The 25,231-nt window shown below is 50.9% G+C and overlaps 1 protein-coding gene across 9 annotated transcripts in view; it reads right to left on the bottom strand.

Annotated features, from left to right (window-relative positions):
* Positions 1-3,659: 3,659 nt before the first annotated feature.
* The window catches only part of SFMBT2 (Scm like with four mbt domains 2), a 231,354-nt gene continuing 209,782 nt past the window's right edge, over positions 3,660-25,231 (bottom strand). For 7 of the 9 annotated variants that reach the window (XM_064592089.1, XM_045874457.3, XM_064592091.1 and 4 more), the window contains 5 exons: positions 22,206-22,381; positions 19,337-19,503; positions 18,805-19,074; positions 17,923-18,051; positions 3,660-9,061 (listed from right to left, as the gene is read on the bottom strand). In XM_064592089.1, coding sequence (XP_064448159.1) covers positions 8,921-9,061; positions 17,923-18,051; positions 18,805-19,074; positions 19,337-19,503; positions 22,206-22,381 — 883 coding nt within the window. In that variant the 3' untranslated portion in view covers positions 3,660-8,920. Of the gene's footprint in view, positions 9,062-17,922; positions 18,052-18,471; positions 18,685-18,804; positions 19,075-19,336; positions 19,504-22,205; positions 22,382-25,231 lie in introns of those variants that run through there. The other 2 variants (XR_010411717.1, XM_064592090.1) reach the window with 2 other exon arrangements.

Here is a 25,231-nt window from a genome sequence, read left to right as displayed (position 1 = left end):
ATTTAACCATTATTATTTGTACAATGCATTTGCATAACGATAGCTGCCTCCTGTCTCTGGCTCGATCCTCAGAAAGCAGATCCTGGAGACGAGCTTAGAAGCCACAGCTTTACCAGAGGTTCCCAGCTGAGGGAAGGAAGGCGTGGAAGGGGGGACAAGACGCAAACTCGAAGAGTAGTGCATTAGATCGCCGGCCGTGATTTCACGAGAAAGCACGAGTGGTCGTTCAGACGTGCGGGATGTCTCTGGACAGACGTACAGACCGCCACAGTGAGGGAAGGTGATCTGGGGGAGGACAGCAGAGGAATTTACCTGCTGCCTTTCAGTGATCGAGGTCTGCCCACGCGACACGAACCCCCAGCATTTTCCAGCTCCAAGTTCCGGATTCCGGTTCTACTACCATGGGTAGAAGCCACAGACCACAGTGCCCAGTGCTTCACCTGGGTGCAGAGACCGAAGGAGTGGAAGCTTTGATGGGTCTGGCACCCTGGGCTCGGGGGGGCCAGAATGTGTGTGGCTGCCCGCATGGTGGTTTGGGAGAGTGTGCCGGGCCGGCCCTCCAGGGACAGAGGAGCAGGCAAGATGGCAGGTGGTGTGGGGCTGGAGCTCCAGGTGCAGCGGCTGGGCCGTCCATGAAGGAGGTGCAGGCCCGGGAGGCCGTGGACGCCAAGCACATCCAGGGAGGTGCATGCCTGGGCCCAACCCCCAACAACGCATCTGTTGCGCCATCATCTGCACTCTCCCGTGACAACCAGCTCTCATATGCTCAGAATAAGATGCCCTCATCTTTTCCCAAGACGGAAAGTGTAGGTTCAATGTCCCTGCAGATGGGATTTTTTTAATTTGCTTTTTTTTTTTTTAATTTGACAGAGAGAGAAGGAACACAAGCAGGGGGAGTGGGAGAGGGAGAAGCAGGCTTCCTGCCGAGCAGGGAGCCTGATGCGGGGCTCGATCCCAGGACCCTGGGATCATGACCTGAGCTGAAGGCAGACGCTTAACGACTGAGCCACCCACCCAGGCGCCCCTGCAAACTCTATTCTAAAAAAGCAGGAGCATCAGCTGAGCCCGGGTTTACAGAGTCTACCCATCCTATTTCCAGCCTTCGGGCTTCTTCCTCAGTACAATGAAGAGGACGTTCTGGAATTTCCATCTTGTTTACTGTAGGAAAACCTCTGGGAACCCTACCAGGAATCATTAAGACTGGCTCCAAATTGTCCTTATAAGAAGATTAAATCCCAAGTCCCAGGCAAATGCCCCACATCCAGTCTCGTGTCCAGGGCTAGGTCTAACGTCCTCATCGGCTCCCACATAAGCTCCCCGGCTCCTGCCAGCATATTAGCCGCATCCTGTAATTCCTGCCGTGTGTGGACTGTCCTTCCAGGATCAGGGGTGATAATTCCCAGTGTGGGCCATCCGGAGACCTGTCCCGTTATCGTGGAAGCAACGACGGGGCAGGGAAATCGTGATACACATCGTGAGAACGTGGTCATTTCGCATCCTGTCCTCAGGCGAGGGGAAGGCCGGCCAGGCAGGAGGAGACAGGGCTATGGAAGGTTCTTGGCTTATGTACTCTGTGACCCCATCCCACATTTCAGAGGCTTACTCTGTCACTATGAGGAAAAATCGCCATCTGACATTGCAGAAGGAAGCCTGTCGAGGTCTCACGCTTCACATCTTCTGCAGCTCCACCATCCTCCTCATCAGATCCTGGGCCTGATTTTTCAGCGAGTCTTCCCTGTGGCTGATTTAGATAAGAATATCTCTGAAAGTTGCCTTCGATGCACCCAAGCTGGTAATTTGCTTTCCTAAGGCTGCCTGCCACTTCCCGTTTCCAAGGCCAGCGCTGCCAAGCCAGCCCCCCACATACAGTGTTCACGGATATCCTCGTCCCGGCTCCCTGCCCAAGGTAGAAGCCTTGCCTGCCTCCCGTTCATCCTAGTCAGCCGCACGCAGGAGCTCTAGGGATGCTGAACATACTGCTGGGATTGGTTACCTGCTCCTGAAGAGCAAGAGGGTCCCGTGGCTTTCAGATGGGTGGCAGTCGGATTCCCCAATCCCATCTGGAAGCTCTGTTTTCTGGAAAGCTTCTGGCACCAACTGGCTAATTTGGGGTTCCAAATATAACACAGTCTGAGGCAAAGCTTATATGCTAGTATTTGATTGTGGGATAAAATTACACGGCAACGGAACGGAGGGCAAGTGGAAATGCAATCAGGGAAGGAAGGACAGCAAATACAAGGTGGTGTGTTACAGGGTTGGCCTCTGCTTACAAAAACAAAGGGAGTCTCTCTGGACAGGCCACCCCAGAACTCCCATTTTCCTGCTAGCACTCTCCCCCTCCTGCACTGACCCAAGCTGGAGCTCGAGGACCCTCAGGACCCTCACTCCCCTGCCTGTGGGCTGTCACCACCCTTCTGAAAAGAAGGTGCAGATCCTGCACCGCATGGTGTGTTCTTCCTCAGAATTCAGGGGTGGAGCAGGGGGCCCAGCTCTCCAGGGTGTGACTGGGTCAGGCCTGGGTACCTGAGGCTCCCCCCTGCGGTGGGCACGATGGACACAATAGTTGTGGCCGCCCAGACGTTCCAGCGAGCGGTCAAGGGCCCAGGAGTTGATGTGCCCAGTAAATCGAGGGATTGGGTTCACCCTCTCTGTGCTAGACTCTTGGCTTAGTGCCACACAGTATCTTTAATCCTCCTGTCAAGCGGGTATGGATGTATTACCACCTACCTTTGAGGTTTTGTGTTACATACATGGCAAGCAGTACAACCAGTGTTTCAACCCAGGACCGTTTGAAAAGTACGAGAGTCCTTCTCCAAGCCGATGCCGTCCGTCTCCACCCCGGTCTCACTCTCTCTCCATAATGCACACCTAATTGTTGCACGTCTGCCATTCCAACAACTTTGAAGCAAAAGATGGCAACGACTATTAGAACACGAACCGTGAGGTTGGGTGGGAAGGCATGGCGGGCATGCGAATCGAGCGCTGATGGGACTTCAGAAAAGCGCAAGGAGAGCTTTCGTCCGCGTGAGTCCTCCAAACAGCACAGAGGAGCTACTCCAGTGTGGGCTGACATCACAAAGCCTCCTGAGAAAGTTCTTCCCTAGAAAACCACTGCGGCCCAGCTAGTACCCTGACGTAGTATTTTCACCTCGCTGATGAAACGTCCGGTCTTCACACGGGAGCCACTCAAGGTTATGTCCGTGTAAACAGCATTTCTTATGTGGTCCTTGAACCTCCAGGAAGCGTGGCACTGTCCCACGGCCTTGAAATAAAGAGAGTAGCAGCACCAGATGCCAGAACAAAGGGGAATGGGTTTCTAGTGACCTGAAAATTGACAACAGTCTCACCAGAGAGCAGAAGCATTAAAAATAGGGTCTTGGTGGCAAGACGGAGAGAGATGGAAGGGATTGTGTCTTTTTTTTGGCTTTAATTCATTCAATTGAGAGGTCCGGAAAAGTGTTCAGCTTCCACTTTATCTTATTATATATCCAGTCTCCATTTCTTTGTCATCAAGGATCTTCAAGCACAAATAGAAATATAATAATCTTATTTACTCAGCCCTATAACCTTTGACTTTTGTTTCTAGTATATTTGGGGAAAATGAACGATGTGCTTCCCACTTTTGTCTACCGTCATAGGCTTTGTTTTTGGTAGTAAAGATGGACTGATGGAAAAAGCTTTCTTTCATAATTCAAAACAGAACACAACAAATATGTCTATATACAGAACCTGCTTCTCAGTAGGGGCAAACATAATCTACTTTAAGAGAAGTTGGATGATTAAGGTGGGCCAGGGTCGGAAGAAAGGGATGTTCCTCCACCATCTGCCCCTGAATGCTCGTTCCCTTGGCCTTGGCTCCGCCCCTCAGCAACGCTGAGTGTGGAGTGACGGGGGGACTTAAAGTCGTCTTCGTCCTGAGGCAGCAGGCAATCACAGAAGAACCCAATCACTGACCATGGGAAAGCCTAGAGGTGATTGTGTAGGATACACTGTAATGTTTCAATAAAAAGAATAAACACAAGTGCCTTGAATAAAAAGTGCCAAAGCTACCGGGTAACCCTGAAAGATCGCACGGGACTTTCAGAACCATGGTTATTAAAACCCTACAAACACACGTTTTAGTGCGTAGCAGGAAAAGACAAACAGAACAAAACGCAAACCCTAAAGATAGTATTTAGTGACCTTACATAGAAAGACACACACACCACCATAGAACTCATTTTTACTTTATTAACAATGTGGCTTACAATTTTTTCAAGTAAAAAGGGTTTCTTTTCATTTAGAATAAAAATTAAAATATAACTCTGATATAGATTTATTTATTTACATGAAAACATATATACAGAATACAATCTTCCAGCAAACCAACAACATGCCCTTTGTCCTGCAAATTCCAAAAGTAAGAACACGAATTTTTCCTTTTACACACCGAAATGTACACAAGATATGAATCAGATCTCAATACAAACTACTCAAACTGGAATGCAAAACAGTAAAAGGGCTTCTGACATTCACGACTAGGGACAGTTTATGCTTCTGGATATCATGCTAGCTCCCATCGTGAACAACAAATGAGATGATTTCTTTCTTCTGTCATTAAAAAAAAAATTATCTCCAATTTCCCATCATAAGCTGATTTTCAGCAAACCCTGGTCCCAGAACTTTACTTTTTCTTCAGGGTATCCGCCAGGCCCATGGGAGCACCACTCTGGCTTCGCTGCATGACAAGATTGACATGTTCGCTGGTACGGAATCCTCAGCATTTAAAACCAACCAGGAAGATGGAAAGACCACCGCTGAGGAAATTGTTTGGGTTAGTTCTTACCACCTGAACTAGAGATGCTTTTAACCAAAACCCAAAGCAGCACCATGTGTCAGCAATTACAAATTTTAGGTAAATTCAGGGGGTCAAAACTAGCACAATTTGATTTTATCGCATTCGTGTTTTGGGATACTTGTAAACCAACTCTAGTGATGAAAGCTATGAGAACCAACTGAAATATTCAACCAAGTTAAAGGGACGAAAGCCATTTCCAGAAAACTCTTGAACAGAAAAGAACAGGAAACGAGTAAGAGAATCATTACATTGTAATAGTTGAAGACAGAGCTTCTCCTTGCTATTTGTTATTGCACCAGAACACAACGGGCAGTATGTCTATCTCTTCAACGATTGCTTCCTTAAAAACTACAGAGACCTAAACTTACTATCTTTTCCTTCAGAAATAATTGCACACGTGATCACAGCTTTCTAAAGACAGAATCGAATACTTGGATCCTAGATTCACCACCTTAACCAAAAAGCAACAATGGTGCTCAAACCACAACAAAGATTTCAACGATACAGTTTTTATAGTTCTATATACAGAAATAAACATAAATGGGTGTTCTACGTAAGAAGTTACAAAAACCCCTAGTGCTTGCAAAACGAAGGGAGAACAGCTCCTAGAGAGGTGTCTGGTCTAAGATAAAAGGCAAATCTCAGAACTTGCTTGATACAACACTCAGCATTCTAAGAGACGAGTCAGGACACTCAGACCAAGCTTCAAAGACTGATCCAAATCAACTTTCCAGAGATTATAGCAAGGGTCAGAGGGGGCAGGGTCAAAGGTTTGAGTCATTTTAATGTACCGAGGAACCAATCAAAGCAAACACAGGAAATACGCTTTCAAATATGATCAAATAAGGTAAAGCAACCTAATCGCTGCACAGCCCAAACACTGTGTGTGAGTCAAACTTTGATCAAATGAACCTAATTTTAAAAGCGATGGATGAGTTCTCTGGATGACGCAACTTGAAGGAAACTGGTTTCCATTTTCCTTTTTTTTTTTTTCTTTTCTTTTCTTTCTTTTTTTTTTTTTTTTGGAAAAGCAAAGAAGTTCGTTTGCAATGCCAGCCGTACCCTGCTCTTCTTAGGTTTATATTGTTGTGGGTAGGATAGTTTCCCAACACAATACAGACGCAGTCAAGAAGGCAGGGGCCGAACCAGCTCCCTTAGTTTCCGGAGGGGATTGCGTCGTGACTGTCAGCCTTAAAGACGAGGCAGCATTTCTGCTTCTCAAGTTATACACACTGTACAGAACGCCAAGTGTCCGCTCGGGCAGGAGAGGAAGACACGCTTCTCGACCAGCTACAGGAGGTAAAGAGCGGCACGGTGTACGCAGGACCCGGCTACACAGAGGACAGGACTTTGGTCCCGAAGTATTATCATAGAGACAGAGCAGAGACTGAAGCGTCTGGGGACAGAGAAGTGGGGGAGAGGCGTCACTTGCTGGCATTTCAACCAAGAAGCGTTTGGCTGGGGCTGTGGTGGTCCTGGGGGGGGTGGGTGGGTAGAGGTGTAAAATCAGCATTTCCTGCCTTAAGAGACACAGTAACAACACGGTAAAATGTGCCTTGGAAACTGGCCCTACTGATAAGACAGAAGCTGACGTGAGGTGAATCCTACAGAGGAACAAACACCACCTCACCATTCCGTTGCCAACTTGCTACCCACAGGAAGTACACCCACCAGTGGGAATCCCCCAAAGAATCCAAGTTCAGGAGGACGGTGGCGACACTCACAGCAAAAGCATCTTCTTGGCCCTAAAAGGTTTCTTGGCTCTTGGGAGGGCCAGGAGGGGACACATACAGGACCTTCGTGATGGTTACCCCGGAGCCGGGCCTTCTGCCTCTGGCCCCGGCCACGTCTTGCTGACCACGCACCATTACGTGGACGTGGGTGAAGTGACAGATCGCCGCACAGAGAGGGACTGAGGACAAGGAGGTGTCGGGCACACGGAAGCAGGAAGCTTCCCCAGCAACGGTGGCCGTGTCTTGCCCGGGCTGCCAAGGGGAGGCCTTCCAGCTCCAGGGACGCCTGCAAGATCTGCCTCATCCCATGTAGCACCTCCTCCCCCGCGCCTTTCCTTGAAAGGGCACGAGGAGGGGACATCCGTTCTGAAAGTACAACATTACGTTGCAGCCATCACACCCCCTCGCTCCGGTTTCAGATGCGACAGGAATAGCTCAGCTTGAAAAGGCCACAGTGAAGGATCGCGAGTGAGTCAGCGCAGGGAAAATGCCAAAGATCTTGAAATGGATACCCTTTCCAATCGACTCCACAAGGCTGAGTGTGTAAGGCTAGAAGCATGTGGCTGAGAAGGCAGGCAGGAGTGGGAACCCGGGAGGTGGCGGACCCCTCGGCGTGGGACACAGAAGCCCCGACTGCGAGCCAAGCACGAGTCACCACGGGCGCTTCCGGTGTGGGACGCTGGTCCTTCCAGAACAGGTCCCCAGGCAAACCCACTTGCCAAACGTTTCAAACTTGGTGGGAGAAGTCAGCTAGGGTGGAAAGGAAAAACTCACCTGGCAAAATCGGTTTTCCATTTGCATCTGTTAACAGGGACAGACTGTGAATGAAGGTTAGCGTTGGTCATCAAACTTGGCAAAATCTGGCAGATAATCGTGCTTTACAATGTATGCAGAAACAGGACAGCTCAGCAGCCCACCCCATGATGTCCCGCCAGCAGTGGATACTGATCAAGGAGAAAAGATCAAGGTAATTATGGCACAAGAGCAGCAGAAGGCTGTGCTCCCCTCCGTGTCCACGTCCAGACTCTCTCAAGGTCTAGTTTCCTTGCACACGTGTCGAAAGGCATTTGGACGCCTCCCAACGGAGGAGGGCCATCCATTCGGGTTGGAGTGAGCACACTGGGTCCCTCACAGGCATACGCAGATGAAGTGCTTGATACAAAAAAAAAACCCAGCCAATGCTCAAGAGTCCCAGATCTCTCTACAGGTGACTTCATGGATTTAATGAAAACTGCCCAAGAAATGTCTTCGGCACACTCCAAGCCAGAGTGGGCTGCCGGAAACAGTAAACACTGCTGATGTGATTCTTTCTCACCTACGGTGTCTCAACGTTGGCGGATTGAGACCCTTCCCTTCCCTTAGCAGGAGGCGGACGAGAGGCTCCAGAGTGATGTGGTCATCCAGGATCACAGGGGCCGGTCAGCCGGACCAGCAGAAGAGCAGGGCCGAGCCAGGTGGCTGCCCTGCTTCCCGTCGGACGTCCCAGGGCCAGGTTGATCCAAGTGGCACTCAAAGCCAGTCTCACTGACAGACTCACTGCGGGATCCTTCTATGGGGACACAGCTGGTTTATTAAAAGCTTCCCGAAGCCTCTTCCCACTCGTCTCTGATATTAAGCTTTTCCTTCAATACACAGCTCAGCATTTCCCAACAGACTAAAGGAATCACTCCCTGATCTGGTCACAATTAAATGAGAAAGTGAGCAATATGTGAAGTTCTATAAAAGACTGCAAACGGAACGCTCCACAGGCTCTGGATGTCTGTCGCTTGGGAAGAACGGTCTCCTTGCAATATGCCGCCTGCCTTCACGCCCCCCACTTCCTAAAAGGCACCTGTGACAGGTGATGCAAGTCTAGCCCATCCTTTTGTAACCGCATCCTGCAACAAGTGTGTCTGAGAACTAAGTTGCCACCAAGATCCAACTGAGCCACGCAGCCACGGCCCCATAGGCGTCGTCACGAAAGAAGCGTCTGGAACGACCAGAGCAAAACCACCAGCCTGTGTCCTCCCTGGGCACATTCAGAAAAGTCATCAAAGCAAAGTGGACCGTGGCTGAGGAAAGCCCTTCACAGGGAGGGAGGGAGAAAGGCGAGACGTGGACGTACAGAGACGCTCTCCCACTTCCCGCAGCGTCCACCACTCCAGGAGCCTCGCTGTGGCCCTGGGTGTGCTTGAAAACGGGGTACTATCACGCAGGCTGGAGGGTGAAGGAGGTCCTCCGTGCTTCTTGCTTTTCACTGCTACAGAGTGTATGTACCAGCTCTTATCATCCAAGAAATAAAGCGTCGGTCCCCAAACCTTCCCACGACACCGCATCACACGACTCTGGGTCAACTCCCGAGAGGGCAGCGTCAGTTGGCGTACTGGGCGTAGAAAGCCACTTTAACTCGCTCGATCTGATGGCACAGCTTGATGGCGGGCCCCAGCTTCAGCTCCATGCACTCCTGCACCGTGGGGAGAGTCAGCAACAGCAGTGCCTGCCCATCAATGTCCTGCCAGGAGACAAAGCCACGTTAGAGCCGAGGCACCGGGCACAAGGGATGGCATCTGTCACGGCAGGCTTCATCCTGGGGGCCAGGGGCCTTCGGTTCAGGAGAGCGTTGGCAGACATACCAACCTGGCCTGAGAACTCTCTCATCTTTCTGGTTAATAAAACCAGTCTGCTCCGAAAATTCTGGCTACTGTGAAATTCACACGCCTAGGCCGGTGGGGTCGAGGGGGTGGAACAGGTGAGCTGCTGCAGGACCTCCTCTTCCCCAAGCTTCCGGCCCCTGGCAGGGAGAGCCCCCCTCGCCCCCCGGCCCCCGCCCCAGTCCCTCTCGTGTTCTGCTGTGACTCCACATGAGCACTAGGAAAGAGCGCTCTACTAAAAGAAGCAGCTCTCTCTCTTCCTTGCCAAGGTCTGACATTTCACCATTGAAACGGGTGACAAGATGCTGGAGAGCTGTACCACTACCCAGAGCAGTTGGCTACTGAGGACAACTCGGGTATTCAGACGCACACAAAGGCACGCATCTCCATTTGCACACATGCACCACCCAGAATGAGGTGTGCATGGTCTGCATCCCGGTCTTGTCCTCGTGAGCTCTCTGAAGCCGTGCACCGGGCCCAGGCGATGACAGAGTCATCAGACTGTTAAGCTGCATTCACTGCAGAAGGCAGGGACAAGGCCCACCCCAAAGCTTTAAGATCCCCCTGCACTGGACATCTCTGCCTCTTCACCAGCTTGCTTCCTATAATAAACTGGGTTTATTTATGTAGATATTGTGTGATTGGTTATAAGTGCAATCCCTCCCTCCTATCCACCAAGACAGTCTTCACATTCCATAGGAAGTAAGAGAAGGTAACAATAAAGACTAGTGGTAGAAGGAGAGCACAAACCACACCCAGCAAACTAGAATTTCTGCCATTTGGAGAAGCGGTGAGCCTGCCGTAAGCCACGGAGACTTACTAGTCCTACCGCCGCACACGGGCACCTCCGACATCATGCATCCTGAGTCACATGTAGGAAGCTTATTTTCTTCAGATAATGGTTTATTTAGCAGTCTTAAAAATTCCAAAAGCACACAAAACAAAAAACAACCCAGAATGGGCATAAAGGTTAGCCTTGGGAGGACTACTGGTAGGAATGAGAATAATGTAGTGTATGATTAGTTTCAAAAGGCACCTCGATGTGCTCATAATCCCTAATACGTACAGCAGCAATAAAAATTAAGCATCAACCTTAGAGGCATCAATGTGGGCGCAATTAATTGTCTCAATTACGTGAGCGAGGCTGTGGTGTGCCCAAGTCCAGGCCCAAGGTAAAAACTATAGGCATATACACATTTGGAAACAATCCATTAGATAGAATCTATATGCCAGTGGCATGAATTACTGAAATCCAGTGTTTTAGGAGGTGATATATATCACAGAGGTCAAGTGGAAGATCATGAATGCCAGACTCAAGTCCCTGATCTCTCGATACTGGTTGAGGACCAAGACTCAAACTGGACCTTATCAAACCCCAAAGTAAACCGATCAGTCTTGAATACACGCCGAAAGTAGCAGATAAACTAACGAAGCTGTCAATGAATTTTTGATGCTGTTTCTTTCTTTTTTTTTTTTTTTTTTTTACTTTTTCTATCGTGCTTTTGCACGTTACTTTACTTGCTCTTCAGATGCCACCTCTAAGGCTAGCTGTAGTAAAGGGCAAACTGGAAGTGCTGAGAAACAGGTTCTGCTCAAGGTCATGAACCAAATAATGGTACCCCCTGACCTGGGACCTGGGAGCCCGACTCCCGCTTTCAGAGGCAAATCCACCTACATCATATCAAACTTGACAGAGGGGGAAAGGTCTAGGGATACAAAGTCTTGTGAGTATCACGGCCCTGAGAAAAATATGTTGTAAGTAGGAAATAGGATGATGTTATAAAACCATGTGCAGGTGGCTTAACCATTATGTTCAATGAAGAGCAGAAGAGAAACTTATTTTAGGATATAGGACACTTTTTTTTGGATGGAAATTAATGCCAGAAAAGCTAGTTGATCTAGCTAAGATCATTTAGTTGAAGACCATATTGGAACTAGAACCACGGCTTGCTTTCTTTTTTTTTTTTAAGAATCATTTATTTATTTTAGAGAGAAAGAGAGAGAGAGGCTGGGGGGAGGGGGCAGAGAGGAGGGAGACAAGCAGCCTCCCTGCTGAGCAGGGAGCCGACGTGGAGCTTGATCCCAGGACCCTGAGATCATGACCTGAGCTGAAGGCAGATGCTTAACTGACTGAACCACCCAGGTGCCCCTAGAACCATGCTTTTCTGATATTAAACTTTGGAGGGAAAACTGCAGCTCTAAACATCCATACTAGGTCATGATGGCGATCCTTAGACATACAGATTCAATTACACTTGAAAGCCAGCCCCCTAAAATGCTTCTGTAACGCTCTACGGACCATTTCAGTGAAGGTGGCCGCCATATGCATGCACCACATTTAAGTGGAGGATGTCACTCATTTCTTTACTCAACAAGCAAGCGTTTATTGAGCGCCTACTGAGAGGCAGGTGCTCTGCTGGCCTCTGTGGCTACTGCACTGAACAAAACAGACTCCCTCCCAGGAGAGGATGAACGTCAAGGTAGGCCATTATGAGGAACAGACCAACACAGTACAGAGAGTAAAGTGTGGACACAGAGCTACCGGCTCAAAGGGACGGGAACACAGCCAGTCTTACAGGAGTCAAGGAACACCTCAGAGATCAGGTGATGCCCCAGCTCAGACCTAAGGACAGAGAGGAATCACTGAGGGAAGGATGGACCCACGGAAGACAAGCAGTTCATGAGAGCATGTATTCGAGGAGAGCGCAGAGACACTGAAGGGAAAGCAGAGACGGGCCGAGACAGCAGTTAGGAAACGAGCTTCTGGGGTGTGTGACCAGAAAGTTGCTAAAGGTCGTTAGGCAGAGAAGTCACATTATAGCATGTGATCATCTGCAAGCTGATATTGGCCACAACGTATTGGAATGAATTAGGAGGCAGGGTGGGGAAGCCATGAGGGACTGAAGGGGAGAACATTTATTAGGGGGTGGCAAAGCTGAGCCTGTTAAGAGATAAGGTCACCCAGAACTGGGGTGCTACCCCTGGGATCCAGTACTGGGTGCCACGGAGCGGCTAGCCCAACCACAAACTGAATGCTCCATGTAGAATGGACAAAGGATGGCAGTGATACCCGGAATACAGAAGGCCCTACACAGATCAACAACGAAAAGACTTATATAAAAAAAATATTAGGCAAAAGGCACAAGTAGATATTTCACAAATGAAACAAAAATGATGAACAATTTAGGAAAAGATGTCGACCTTATCAGGGAAATGCAAATGAGGCCCACAATACAATTTCATGTCCACAGAAGTGGAGAAGTCACACAACGCTAGGTGTTGGCAGAGAAGTATATGGTAACGGGAAGCCCTAGAGCACGAGAAGAAATGTATGCTGGGAAACTACTTTGGGAAACCCTTTGGCATCACCTCGAAAAAGTAGGTGAGAGTAAATCAAACAAGAACACAACAATACAAATTTCAGAACAGTATTTACAGCTGGTAGAAATGAAGCGGAGTGTGATAGGACAGTAGATACGGCCATGTTGCAATGTTCTAGATTCTTCCTTGGACGGTGGCTTTCACAGGTGTTCACCTTATCAGTATGCCATGTATGCACAGGTCTCATGGGCACTCTTCGGGATGCACAAACCATTTCTCCATATAAACATATTAGTGCATCTACGTCTCAGATGCAAGCTGGTATCTCTCACTTGTTCTTTCTGAAATGCTTTTAGGTTTCTCCATTTTTCCCACACCTCACAGCCCAGGAAGGAGGAGAAGGGGATTCCCTTGGTAAATCAAATCTTAGTTTCTGAGGAGGTGCCAAGTCTTTAAAGCTGTTTTTCATTTATTTGCAAAATATTTGTTAAATTATTCGTATGTCGGACCCCAAAGTAGCTACTGGAGATACAAGACGAGTGAGACGTGGCTCCTATGTTTTCCGGCTGGGGAGCAGACACACGTATGCAGGTGGCCCAAATCTGCACAGCTTAGCAGACAGAGCTGGATGCGAGCCCGAGCACACAACAGGCTGGGGGGTGGGGGAGGGTGGGGTCAGGGACGGCCTCACGTTTTAACTCACTTTTGAGAAGGCATAGCAATAAGGGCAAGGGACTTTTTTCTAGCTTGTTTCCCCCGCGCTATCCTCAGCATCTAGAAAAATACCTGCCAGACACAGAATAGGGGCTCATTAAACGTTTGTTGAATGACTAAATGGGAAAACCTGGTCTGGGTGAACCTAAAAGTCAACAGATGTGTGAAGGCAAAGCGAGAGAATCAGGCAAGTGGACAGAAGGGGAAGAGAAAGAAGAGGGGACTCTTGGGCCATCTGAGTCCCCCAGGCCGCAGTAACAGACACGGCGGGCTGGGGGCCTGGTAAACAACAGGCACTTGGATCTCACGGCTCTGGAGGCTGGGAAGTCCAAGATCAAGTTGCCGGCAGATGGAGGTGACTGGAGAGGCCCTGCTTCACTGCGTCCTCACACAGGGGAGGGGGCCAGGGAGCTGTCTGTGGGCTCTCCTACAAGGGCACCGATCCATTCACGGGGGCTCCACGCTCCTGACCCCATGACCCCATGACCGTGGGGGACAGCAGCTTCAGTCTATAGCACAGATGCTACCGATGGGGCCATCAGGCTCCCATCCAGGGAGATGTGAGCTGGGGCGCACACTCTGAGGGTTTCTGGAAGTGCCTCCACCAGCCTGTCCCCAGCTCCCAAAGACTCCCCACTCTTTCATAGAGACCTCACATGGGAAGAAGTACGGAAGAGGAGCATCGACTCTATTCAGCTACAACTACCCTCAAAATAAAAACTCACATCTAGTGGTGAGGGAGAACTCCGGTCTCCGATCCCCAGATAGAAACCTCAAGATAGCCCCTCGCTTTGTTTATTCCTAAACCTCGAGGGGCCTCTGCCAACGGAGTGCAGAATCTGTGACAGGCCCGGGAGTGAATGTGGGGTTTACAGAGCTTGAAGGGCCCCGGACTCTTTCCGGTATAGCCCGAGTGTTCATCCTGAGCGATGCCACAAATTATTTTACAAAATTGGACAGAGAACTTGGGTCTCTTTCCTGGGACAGCTTTGGGGAAAATACGCACTTTTGACCAGTGGCAAACTCTACTAACCTTTACCACCCGCTGTGCCTCCCACAGCCCTGCTCCCATGGGCATCCCTGCAACCGCGCGGCCCAAACCACGGCGCTCACCACTCTGCACAGGCCACGGCAGGTGCTCTCGCTTAGCCGCACACACCCCGGAGCCTGCGGCCACTCCCGTCCCCTTCCCGAGAAGCCGGTCTGCCTGCTGCCATGCGATCTCTTCCCCAACCTCCCCTGCTTGGACTAGGCCACACCGCCCGCTCCTACAGCTGTTGCCCACTGTTTATAAGCCCGCTGTTCCGAGGCGCCTGGAAGCATTCAGAACCGGGGGCGACACAGCAGTTTCCGGCCCTGGCAGGCAGCCTCCCGGGCCCTGAGTGGCGGAGGGAAAGCTGCACGGAGAGCTCGGGGCAGATGAAACCAAACAAGGATGATGGTCAGGACCTCTAAATGGCCTCGGGACCTTTATCTGATCACAGCCCCCACCCCCCTCCCCCCAACGGGAGAGCGTTTCCCAGACCCTCCGTCCCTCTGCTCAGCCAGCAGCGAGGGGGCAGCGCCCAACGGTAAAGACGGCTGGGTTGTGAGGCCACGGTTGAGGGGAGGAGACTCCGTGCTCCGTGGTGCGACCTTCAAGTGCGGGCAAGCTGGAAGGGATGGACGTGTCCATGTCCTTGAACCTGTCCAACTACGGGCTGATACACATGGTCTCATGGTCTCTGGGGCCGCATGGAGCCCTGGTGTGGTGCAGACTAGCGGAGCTGGGGAGAAACACCCGGGAGAATGAGTCTGTCTACACAGACTCCAGTGTGCAGGGAGACAGAAAGGCCTTTCTCTGGGCTCAGCCAGCAGCGAGGGGGCAGCAAAACCGGGCCCCATACTAACAGGCACGGCACCGCAAGGACCAAGGGCCACATTCTATTTAAGGCCAAATTGTATTTAAGAGTTTCGTGTTTTTCTTAGTTAGAGGATGTGTGGAGTTTTACTGTATAATGTACACGTTCTCAGTAGAAAATTACAGAGTATAGATGCTTTAAGCTGTTGCTTAACATTTCAGAATTAAAGGCATACCTTCCGGTAATGGGAAGTTTATACTTTCTGTAAATGCTGCTGGTGATTGTGACAGCCCTGAATTTACACCTCCATGAGGTGTGCACAGAGCTATTACTGTTCCACGTACCGGAGTTTCTCGCACACTTGTGAACAGAGCTGCCCCCCCGCCTCCCCCCCCCCCCCCCCCCCCGCAGGTCATCGAAAAGCTCAGGCTGTGGGTAGACGGACCCACCGGAAGCCTCCCCAAATCAGGACCGTGGGGCACTTGGGCTCAAAGATGACTGAACAAATTAGCAAAAATTAGCAATTACGGGCGCTGATTGAACAGAAAAGGACTCAAACGCCAAGCGCTTCAGACAGCAAAGCAGGCAACAGCCTCTTATTGCGGCTAGGGCAACGCCTCCCGTGAAATTGGAAATGAAATAGGAATACAACTATGATCAATTACAGTCTACCTATTTTTCTGTCTCTTAAGAGAAATAAGTAGGTACGCAGTAGGACCAAGTTTTTAACCAGTGTGAGAGGCAGGGCCCTGCCTGCCGTCTGATTCTGGAAGTGGGAACGTGCCAGGCACGCTTCGTGTCTTAGACACCCTGGCTTGGGAAGGCTCAGAACTTCATGACACACCCTAAGAAGCTGGGCTTAGAAGTGCAAATAAGAACGACTCAGCATGTGTAGCATTTTAGCCTTTTGCCCAGGTCAGCTTAGTTTTCACGTTCTTGCCTCACATCAGAAGCCTGTGAAAGCAATCGCACGCGGGGCTGTTCACCTCTCTCTGTACCGCTGACCCGGAGTCGGGGCGGGAGAGCGCTGTGCCCTATTCGGCCACAGCCCAGCTAAAAACCATTTCCAGCCAAAAGTGCGCCTTTGAGTCTAAAAACGAAACAAAACAAAAACACAACTTGAGACTAACCTAGAACGCTGCCTACCACATCTGCCTTCTAAATATAGTTAAGGCCCATGAGCAGACGTTTCGTCGGTGCACTCGGAATGAACACACGACCACACAGACCCACGTGTTGAGCTCTGGGTCATCGGCACTCAGCGTCTTCTCAGGGCCACTACTGATAAATGCCCGCTTCGGAAAATGCTACACTAGACAATGCTTCTAGCAGGAGTTCAATCTGCTTTATTTGTGTTTTCAAGATGGAGATGTCCCAAACCACACAAGCCTTCACGGTTCTTACAATTCTCTCCCTGTCCGTGTGTTTTAAATGAAGAGACAGGCTCATTACTAAGTTCTTTACGTCTGATGCAGCTTTTTCCTATTTGCTTTTGTGTGTCACTCAGAGAGGGGGTGCTGGTAACAGCAAACCCCTGTAGCCGCCATTCCCCCTTCACGTACACAGAGTTGGGGTCTCCTGGAGGCTCTGGGGGCCGACCAGATGGGACCTCTGAATGCTAAGAGCCACTCCCTCCTGGGATGAGCTGGGAACCACATTAATTTGCTTTTCACACGTGGGCCTGGAAGAAGATCTGGGGGACTCACTGGGTGCAGGGGTATCAGAGGCCTTTCTTCTTCCCTTCCTGATTGAATGCCTGAGTTATTACCCTCTCTCTAGAGTATCGGTTGGTAGAATCTAAAAAAAGACCAGATAGACACATCTTTAACTGATCACATGGTAAACAGTACCTTTCTTAAGTACGAGGTCCTGAAAGACACATTCACGCTGTGAGGCAGTGTGAGAGATAGCAACCCTTCACACGAACGCGGGAGAACAGGTCACAGGCTTCACCTGGACCTTCCATGGGAGGCCGGGGAGCAGCCTTCAAGGTGGCTTGGGTCCAGACAGGCGATTTCTTTCCATATTAATTTAAGGGGCAACGTAAAAAAATTCCTCCTTTCTTAGGGCTCAAAGCATGTCTTACGCTTTAGCTAATTCTCATCGTCTCATCTACAGAATCAAAATTCCTTTAAGTATAGATTATGTTGATTGTTTTGCATTTACCCATCACTAGCATGGAACCGAACATACCACAGGTTTTTAACGTTGTTACAAAGGAAAGAGCGAAATACGAAAGCAGTGAGGAGAGGGCCATTGAGAGAAACACAGCAGACGGAGGGCTTCCGCCTCTGGGAAGATGGGGACACATCCCTTCCCTGTTTCTCCTGCTGTATAGAACTAATGAATCAAACAAACATAAGGCGGGGAGAAGAGAAGGCAGACCAGCAGGGACCTGGGAGCCCAAGAGGGCACGGTGCTGAACGCTTGGGTATCTGCATGCCTCCTACGTCCAAGACTTACTGCTACAGAAGCTGGCCACCCAATACTGCCCCGGGCATGGGTGAAAAGAGACCCAAGGGAAGCCTGCTCTTCCTAGCGGAAGGACTGGGAAAAGGGTAGTCTAGGGAGACAGAAACCCCCCTCCCCAGATGGCGATAAAGGCCAGAGGGCCCCAGGCTCCCAGCCCCTGACAAGGGAGACCGGGCTGGGACTTGCGTCTCTGCTGGACAGCAAAGAGCCCCCCACAGAGGTGTTAGCAGGGACCACGTGTGAGCCAGGCTTCCATCCCCCAGCCCCCCGCAGTCATGAGGGAGTACCCCATTCCCCTACCAGAGCCGTGTCACAGAAAGCAGCTAAACCAGAAAATCAAAGGAAAATACAACACAGCAGAAGGACCAGCACACCTGTTCCTGAAATATCTTGGCCAGGGGGGCACAGTCCGTCAGCTTGATGAACCTCACCACGTCGGTCACCGTCCACTCCAACGGGTTGCTCTCCAGAACAAGCCTCTCCTCCTCCTCCTGCTTCGGGTCCTGACAGGAGAAGGGAGGCAGGAGGTCATTCGATCCCTGCAGGGTCGGCGGGACACTCGGTAAACCCCGCAGACCTGAGCCAGACTTTCCTCCTCCCTCTGGCCTCTCCCTGGGCACCTGGACAAGCCACCGAGACTTGGGGCTCGAGGGACTTTCTTAGCAGCTCAGCTGGGTTATGATTTTGCCTCCAACGGCTTGTGTGCCGTTAGATGCTGAAAAAAAGGCGCCGTGAGAGCAGTTGCTGAAAACCCAGTTCAGGAAATCCTGGGCCTGCTTAGTGAGGATGCACCTTTGACTGCGGAGAGAGGGTACGGGGCGTGTGAATGCACAGGAGGCAGCCAGTTCTTCCCCCTCTACCCTGGTGATGACGGTGCCCATGACCTCCCGGCTGACCACTTACGGCCTGGGGGTTTGGGGGAGATCTGGTACGCTGACTCAGCCATCTCCCGTGAAGGGGAAGCCTTGTGTCCAATGGCACCCCGAGGACCTATTCTGTCTGTTCTCCTGACGAGAATCCTCTGCGGCTGGAAAACCTTCCACAGAAAAGCTCTCACGCCCCTTGGACTCCATCTGAGATGGGAAACCACCGGGCCTTCTCCCCAGACTCGGCACCAGGCTGGAGCTGCCATTACTCTGCCATTTTAAACACAGAGCCCCAAGTCAAGGCCCTGCACCGTACTGGCTTCCTTCTTCAACACCCTGCCCACAGCCCTGGCCCCACAGAGCCCAGCTGGGGGCCCCCGTGGGCCTTACCCCTGCTGGGTCCTGGCCAGTGGCCACGCCCTGCTCTGCCCCCTTGGCACACGAGGCGGCCTGCGCCCTCCGGCCCCGCCGCGGCCTCTCCACGGGCGGCCGGCGCTCGGGCTCGGAGCTGCTCCTCAGGGTGACGGCCCTCCGGGGCCGCGCGGAGGGGACCTCAGCCGAAGAGGTGTCTGTCTGGTCATCGCGGAGCTCAGAGCTGGTTTCCTCACTCCCAGTGTCCTCGTCCATGGCATCGGCATCCGCATCCTCTTCCTCGCTCTCCTGGGGAGAAGGGAAGGCACTGAATCCAGCTGGCCCTGTGCAAACCGCCGGGGGCGGGGGTGGCCCAAGGCCCATCCTGCGGTCCCCACCACGGTCCCCGTCGCCGCCCTCTCCCAGCTCGCATGGCCAGGCGGACTGAATCTGCAGGGCTCCTGGTGCCTGGAGTTTCCAAGCACTCAGCATCACACGTCAGCTGCGGCCTTGGCCGAGAGCAGCCGCGCGTCCCGGACGCATGCAGGAAGGTGCTCTGAGCAGGACATACCTCCCCCGAGCCTGCAGCCAAGTCCACAGCGGAAGACCTCCGCTTCTTCTGCACAAAGATGGACTTGCGCCGTTTCCTACGTCTGGCTGGCTTCGGGTGTCCGCTCTCAGTGCTGGCTTCCCCGATCGGGGGCTTCACGATCTTCTTTCTCTTTCCATAGTAATAGGCTGCAAGGAGAGAGAGGATCAAGAACATCTTCCAAAGGTCACACACACGAAGTACATCGACACTGAGAGAGTAGAGAGACCAGAGGAAGACCGGGGAAGAGGGAAGAAAAGAAAAGAGAAGAGAGAAAGATCGTTCTTTTGTTGGGAACATTTCTCCCATGCCCTCATGGTTAGAAGGTGTCAGGGACAGAACTACATGTCTTCAAAATTCAAATGTTAAAGCGCTCACCCCGCATGGCACTGTATTTGCAGATGGGGTCTTTAAGGAGGTGATTAAGGGTAAATGAAGTCCAAAGCATAGGGCCTTCATCCTATAGGACCAGCCTGCTTACAGGAAGAGGGACAGACAGCAGGAAGGCGAGCACAGGGGGACAGCCGTGTGAGGACAGAAGGGACGGCCGTCTGCAGCCCAAAGAGAGGCCTCAGGAGAAACCAACCCTGCCAGCACCTCGATAGAAGTCTCTATTAACACGCAGAGCACCCATTAGAGAGTTACCAACGTCCAGTAACGACTGCTGTATTTTATAAATTAAATGTATACTCAACTAATCGAAACCACTCCTAAGGATCCAGTTTTCAATTAAGATCCTGATCGAGACTCATTACCCGAAGTCTCGACCATCCCACAACGAAACCCCCATTATTCCATACAGAACCACCTGCAGAAAGGGAACCTTTATCTACGGTCAGAAGGAGCCAAGACAAATGCCCAAGCACACAGCTGCTAGGCTTCCATGGAGCACGTGATGTGTGGCGGAGCGTGGCCCCCATGCACACCCACGCTGCTGTATTCCCACGGGCAAGATACCCGGCCCTGGCGCTCGACGGCCCCACATGCGAAATGAGCCCAGTGGGACCGAGCAGGACACTCGATGCTTCACAGTGGTCCCTACGTACCAGTTACAGGTGGACAAGCATTTGTTCACACCCCAGGGCCCCGTGCGGGCAAGATAAGTCTGGTGCAGTTTGGCTCCTGAGAAGCCAGGAGGGGAGTTAAGATGGCAGAGGAGGAGGGGGACCCTGCACTCGCCTTGTCCTTCAAACACAGCTAGAGTAACTATCAAATCATCCCGAACACCCAAGAAATCGATCTGAGGGCTGAGAAAACACAGTGCACGTCTACCGGAGGTTTCCTAGAAGCCAGAGGCTGGAAATCAGAGCAGTTTTACCGAATACAACAAAGGTGCAGCACACTTTCAGAGTCTTGGGGTCACACTGGGGTGACTGCTGGCCTTGGTGCTCTCAATTCCTCCCCAGCGTGGTTTTGTCCTTTCCCTCTGGAGCATCAGTTCAATCTGCAGCAATATTTACTATACGTTGACCCAGGGATCTTAGGATTTTGACGTTTTATCACACGAGACCCAGAAAAATCTCTAAGGCATTTCGGTCGTGTTGAATCCAAGCTGTGGTAACCCACCTCTTCTCGTTTTTAAGGCAAACATTCAAGGGAGAGTTTAGCTCTCAGTCAAGTCCTTTGTAATTCAGGAGCATCTGTTACTGAGCAGCCTGCTCCAGGGGGTCTCTCCTCTGACCAAAGGTAACTTGAGGGGGAACCAAGTTCTCCAGAAAGGTCATTGATGTCACCACTGTCTGGAGAAGACTGTGACGTCACCACATCCTACCAACACACAGGTGGCTCTCCATGCGTGAGCGCGGGTGCAGAATGCCAGGCGGCCCAACCTGACAGAGAAGGGCACTGACTCTTAGCAGGAATGGCGTGGAAAAGAGTTTTTAGCATATCCATGGATCCATACAGAGAAAACTACAAGGAGATTCACACTCGGAACGGTGGTTCAAGTCCGTTCCGATTCCTGGTTCTGACACCCGGGCTGATCAGTCTCAACCAGCTGGGGCTCCCAGCACGCGGACTGCACTCCCGAGTCCTGTCAATACGCCGGTAGCCGGAAAGCAGGCTGGGAGAGCAAACCTCCAGGCCACCGTGACGGCGGCGCAGTCACGCCCGGGTCAGAGATAACCGAGGCGGGGAGGTGGCGAGAGCAGAAGCGGGGATCAGAGGGAGCTGTCAGAGCTTGACATAACCAGGGTGGAGGTGTCTGTGAGTGGCTATGGTGCATGTGGACAAAGGTCAGAGCTGAGGAAGGACAGGAGGACGGGAGCTGGGAGAGGCCACCAGAGAAGGCTGAGCACCATACGTGTGGGGTAGACAGCCCGAAAATCCTGCCAGGAAGTGGCCAGAGCAAAGGCAGGGCAGGGGGACAGCTGACCCCACGGGAGCACGGAGAGTGCGGGCTTCTGCACCCTCCAAACACCCCCCGTCCAGGGAGGTCCGAGGAGGTGGTATAGATAGGGGGAAGCAGCCTATGACAAGGAGCTCACCGTCCAGGGGAGCAAAGGCGCTCTCTATACCTTCTCAGCCTAAGGACCCAGAAAGCAATGCTGGTTACCAACTGTTACCAAGAACCAGTTTTATCCAGCTCTCCTTTCCGCCAGATAAATTTCCAAACCCAGCCAATGTCCTGAAACTCACAGCATAGCCCTTCCCATCTCTTCTTTGTCATCCTGTCCCTCCACTGGGCTGGAGACACGTGAGTATCTGCCACAGCAAATCTTAAAGAATTCTTTCACAGCAATTCCCATGAAAAATTACTCAAAAGTTTTTGTTTTTTTTTAGAAACCGATCAGCTACCTTATCCCACAGTTTAGGCCCCCAGCCCAATACTCTTCTCATTCTTTGAACTTACTGTACTTGGTTTTGGTGTGAATGGAGCAGTTCTCTGGGCAGTTCTCCGAAACCAGCACGGGACTGAACAAATTTGGGCAGCACTCCAGCTTGGCACAGACCCGCCGGCAGAAATCTGCTACCTGGTCCGATGTCCGCACGATTTTGGCCACGGCCCGGTACGTTTTGCCTCTGTACCTAGAAATGAGGAAGAGCAATGGCAAGACCACACAGTTACTTAGACCTACTGTGTATGGCGTGTTCTGAAAGTAGCCCCTTTATTTTCTAACAGTGAAGTAGGCTGTGTGTGATTTCCACGCCATTTGTTTTTATCGTTCCTTCGGAGCTCAGAGTAATGTTTTTAAGAAAGCCCACGCATGCGATGAATCACCACCACAGATATTTCCACGTGGCACTGTCTCACTGCAGTATCTGTAGTATTTAATACCCGTTCCAGAACGCTTCTGAAATCCAGATATTGTCATTTGTTGCTCCTTACTTTTGAGAAAAAAACCAACTTTCTCCTGCCTAAGAAAAACCACATGCAGTGAAGTCACCAACATAAAACTGAAGACCACTTCTTCTGGAAAGCAGGTTGAATGGATTCTCGGTTCAAAAATGGGCACCAAAGCCCTGGGCCAAATATTTATGGTGATAACCATGTAAATAATGCTTGGCTGGAAAGAGGGGTACTTGGATGTAGGTTCAAACCACCTTTCAGCACATTTTTAAAATATTGTTGGTACAAAACACTTATAAACTTCTCCATTAGCAGCAGATGACCGGTATTTATTTAATTGACATGTCACAGAACCCAGAGTCCACCGACATGAAGAATGCATCAAAACCATGGGGCTGTTCAACTACGCCCTTGAGGTGCACCCTGATTTTCAAGTTGAAATTTTTTTTTTCAAGATTTTATTTTTTATTTGAGAAAGAGACAGAGAGAGAACAAAAGGTGGAAGGAGCCCAGGGAGAAGCAAGCTCCCTGCTGAGCCCGGAGCCGGACTCGGGCTCCATCCCAGGACTCTAGGATCATGACCTGAGCCAAAGGCAGACACTTAACTGACTGAGCCACCCAGGCACCCTCAAGTTGAAATCTTGAACAACAATTTATCTTCCAGAAAAAAAGCGGGAGCTCTGGTGGATAACACTCGTGGAAAACTAACCACAATCCAGAGGCGTGAACTACTAAGTAAGCCAACGCTGCCCTCCTGCTTGTCCACGTCAATAAGGGTGATGGGCACGAGCTCTTTGCCAAACCCGCTCTGCACACTTGTGTTGCATGTTTCCAAAAGTCAGCCGCAAAACAACAGGGACACCAGGTGATTCGTGCAAACAGCGTAACATAAGGAGAGCATCACTTCAGTAATTTGCAAATGAAGTACTACATTCAAAACCTAGATCTGGTTCCCTAAGAATAATGCGGTGATAGAAATAAATAGGATAAACTGATTCTGAGTTTCTTTCAACTAGGCTTTTTATGCTTCTGAAGACTAGAAAAATATTCCCCCTCCCAACAAATCATTTTTTTACAGTAACAACAGCAAAGAAATTAATTTCTAACTTGAAAAAACTGGACTACGTGTTCATTCTCTGGTCTTTCAAATCCCAGCCCCTCTGTATTGACTGTTCTTGCATTTCTCTGAAGTGCCAAGCTTGGCTTTCTGTGCAGTAAGAACTAAAAAGCAATTCTTTGTGGATAAGATCATGCTTTAAATCGCATACCCTTGAACAACTGTTGATTTTTCTAGGACCTCTATCGACCCTAGATGTAGGAACACACACCCCCCACTCCGAGGAGGGCTCTGTGATTCATTTTTGGGTAGTTCTTGCTCGCTGATTTTGTTGTGCTTCATAATAAAACCAGCACAGTTCTGTGGACACGGCATGTCTCTCATGTTCTGGGGAAGGCAGAATAAAAAGATGCTCCTGGTACAACTTCCCTGGCAGTTTTTCCCACTGCAGTTTTGGTAGCCCTAGGGCTCTCTCTTCCAAAGAGCTCAATGTCAAGATTCTTAAAGTTCCTTAAAAAAATAAAATGATATAAAGTAAAAAAAGCAGGAGAAATGTGAAAATTGGGTCCGAATTCAACCTGTGGAAGTAGGGCCCAAAGACAGATGTTCCCAGACCTCCAAATTCCAAAGCTTCCCGAAACGCATTCGAGGGACGTGAAGAGGACAAGAACAAATGCCCTGCGGGAAATAGAGAAGGGTCAGCTTTTTCCTCCCTTCTAGTTTGGGATGACTCCGTGGAAGCAAGGCTTAAGTAGACCTTTCCCAATTAGGAAATGCCACTCTAAATTTATGAAAATAGGATTATAGTATGGTTTAAAAGTAATGGAATCCCCTCCCCTTGCTTGCCCTTCTGGAACAATTCCACCAAAAAGCCATGGTGGTGGAGGAGGAGGGCGGGGAGACTGGGCAGGGAAGGTGTGCAGGCTGGAGAGGCGGAGTGGGACCCGCGGTGTCCCGTCCCTGGGCGGATGCTGCCAGGACCTCCCATCCCCACTGCCGGCACAGCTGCTGGCCCTAGAGTGTCTGCCCAGCTGCAAGAGCTTGCCCCCTCCCCTCCCAGGGGCGGCCCCCATGCCAGGAGTCATTGTGATGGGGCAAAAGGGTCTGGCTACTTGGGCCCGACTCGAAACAACCACGGAGGGCCATTCTAACACCAGAGGGGCCGTGGGCTATAGTCCGGCTCCCCCTCTCCTGTGGGGTCAGTCCCAACGGCCCTCCTTAATTAAGAGGATCCAGACCTGTGGCAGGTGAGGAGGGAGGCAGGATGGCGGCATCCCTGTCCTGCTCAGAACACAGAGGATGTCCGCCCGTGGGGGACAGCCCGGCACGGGTCAGGTGCGAGGGCCCGGATGGGGGTGAAGAGAAGAACAAAAGGACAAGAGACTGGTTCCTGAATGGGGCCTGACCAAACACATCAACAGACTGAAGACAGTGTGAGCCAAGTTTCCCCTGTGTGTTGGGGGGGGGTGCAAATACAAGAAAGTAAAAGGCCAGAGGGGACCCCCTGCAGTGTTGGGCGGGAAGAGGGGGA

Source organism: Mirounga angustirostris, unplaced genomic scaffold, assembly GCF_029215605.1.
Source record: "Mirounga angustirostris isolate CCGP_5_RB_7025 unplaced genomic scaffold, mMirAng1.0.hap1 SCAF_5, whole genome shotgun sequence".
Classification (NCBI taxonomy): Eukaryota; Metazoa; Chordata; class Mammalia; order Carnivora; family Phocidae; genus Mirounga; species Mirounga angustirostris.
This window is presented reverse-complemented; position numbering and strand designations above follow the sequence as displayed.